The sequence below is a fragment of the Bison bison genome, unplaced genomic scaffold (assembly GCF_000754665.1).
Source record: "Bison bison bison isolate TAMUID 2011002044 unplaced genomic scaffold, Bison_UMD1.0 scf7180017858923, whole genome shotgun sequence".
NCBI lineage: Eukaryota > Metazoa > Chordata > Mammalia > Artiodactyla > Bovidae > Bison > Bison bison.
In genome coordinates this window covers 19771-21046 of record NW_011489495.1, presented here as the reverse complement: position 1 = coordinate 21046, position 1276 = coordinate 19771, and the positions used below count along the sequence as shown (strand labels likewise).

Here is a 1276-nt window from a genome sequence, read left to right as displayed (position 1 = left end):
GCGGGCTCCCTGCTAGCGAGGAGGGGAGGCCGAGCAGAGGCAGGCCCGCCCATTTCCGCATAGACAGCTGGCTTCCGACAGGGGAGCTGGGTGGCTGTGAGGGTGGAGGCCGGGCGATAGCACCAAGGCTGCAGGGCGCGTGCCAGAGGAGGGGCTGGGGTGGGGCCAGAGCAGTGAGAAGCAAGTGGACTCGGGAGGCAGTGGCAGAACGTGGCCACGCTGGGGGATGGGGCAGCCAAGGAGAGAAATCGAGGACCTCTGGACTCAGAAGAAGCGTGGAGAGCACACGACCGTTGAGCAGCCCTTCCAAGCCCACCACCCCACCACCCCGGGACCCACGTGAGGCCCCCAAGCTCGGTGCACAGCTGCGTACCTGCACAGGGTCCACTGTGTCCCTGACCACACACAGGACGTCAAAGCGGGAGATGATGGGCTCAGTGAGGTCCACGTTCTCCGAGAAGGTGAGTGAGGGGTCGTAGCGGCCGCCTGGGACAGAGAGGCGGTTGCTGTCAGGGCTCCTGCTCCCAGGGCCCTCTTCTCCTTGACCAAACGTGGGTTTCCAACCCGTGTGGCTACAGTGGCAGGAGGGGAGTCGACGGACACAGCATCTGCCCAGGCCGTCTACAAGGGTCCACGGCGCTCCAGCCACATGCCGGCGGAGACTGGTGCCAGCCCTGCCCGATGGGACACGCCAGGTGCTCCTCACGGCCACCGAGTACGCGGCTCCATGAGGGCTGGGGTGTCTCGGCCTTCCACCCTGCCCCCACACGCAGCGCAGGGGAGAGGCACGCCTTCTGCGGCTGGGTCCCTGGGTCCAGGCCCCCCAGCGTCGCGCTCCCACCTATGGGGTTGGCCGCAGCGATGACGGTGCAGCGGGCCTGGAGGGAGGTGACGATGCCCGCCTTGGAGATGGAGATGCTCTGCTGCTCCATGGCCTCGTGGATGCTGGTCCTGTCCTGGTCGTTCATCTGCGTGGAGGGCCAACGGGGCTCGTGACACGCCCGCTCACTCAGCTGAGGCCCCGGGCTCCCCACCCAGGCCCGCACACACCTCCGCGGCCCAGGGCCCCACCTTGTCAAATTCGTCAATTAGGCACACTCCTCGGTCAGCCAGCACCAGGGCGCCAGCCTCCAGGGTCCACTCCCGGCTGACTGGGTGGCGCTGGACATACGCTGTGAGGCCCACAGCCGAGGCGCCCTGGCCGGTGGTGAAGATGGCCCGACTCGACACCTTCTCCACGTACTTGAGGAACTGCGACTTGGCCGTGCCGGGGTCC

At 67.4% G+C, this 1276-nt stretch overlaps 1 protein-coding gene across 1 annotated transcript in view; it reads right to left on the bottom strand.

Moving 5' to 3' along the window:
* MCM2 (minichromosome maintenance complex component 2) overlaps positions 1-1276 on the bottom strand; it is a gene marked incomplete at its 5' end in the record, with an annotated part of 16003 nt that overhangs the window by 2952 nt on the left and 11775 nt on the right. Inside the window, 3 exons of the mRNA XM_010830368.1 lie at positions 374-486; positions 842-968; positions 1072-1276. The exon at positions 1072-1276 is cut by the window's right edge and continues 24 nt beyond it. Coding sequence (XP_010828670.1) covers positions 374-486; positions 842-968; positions 1072-1276 — 445 coding nt within the window. The remainder of the gene's footprint in view (positions 1-373; positions 487-841; positions 969-1071) is intronic.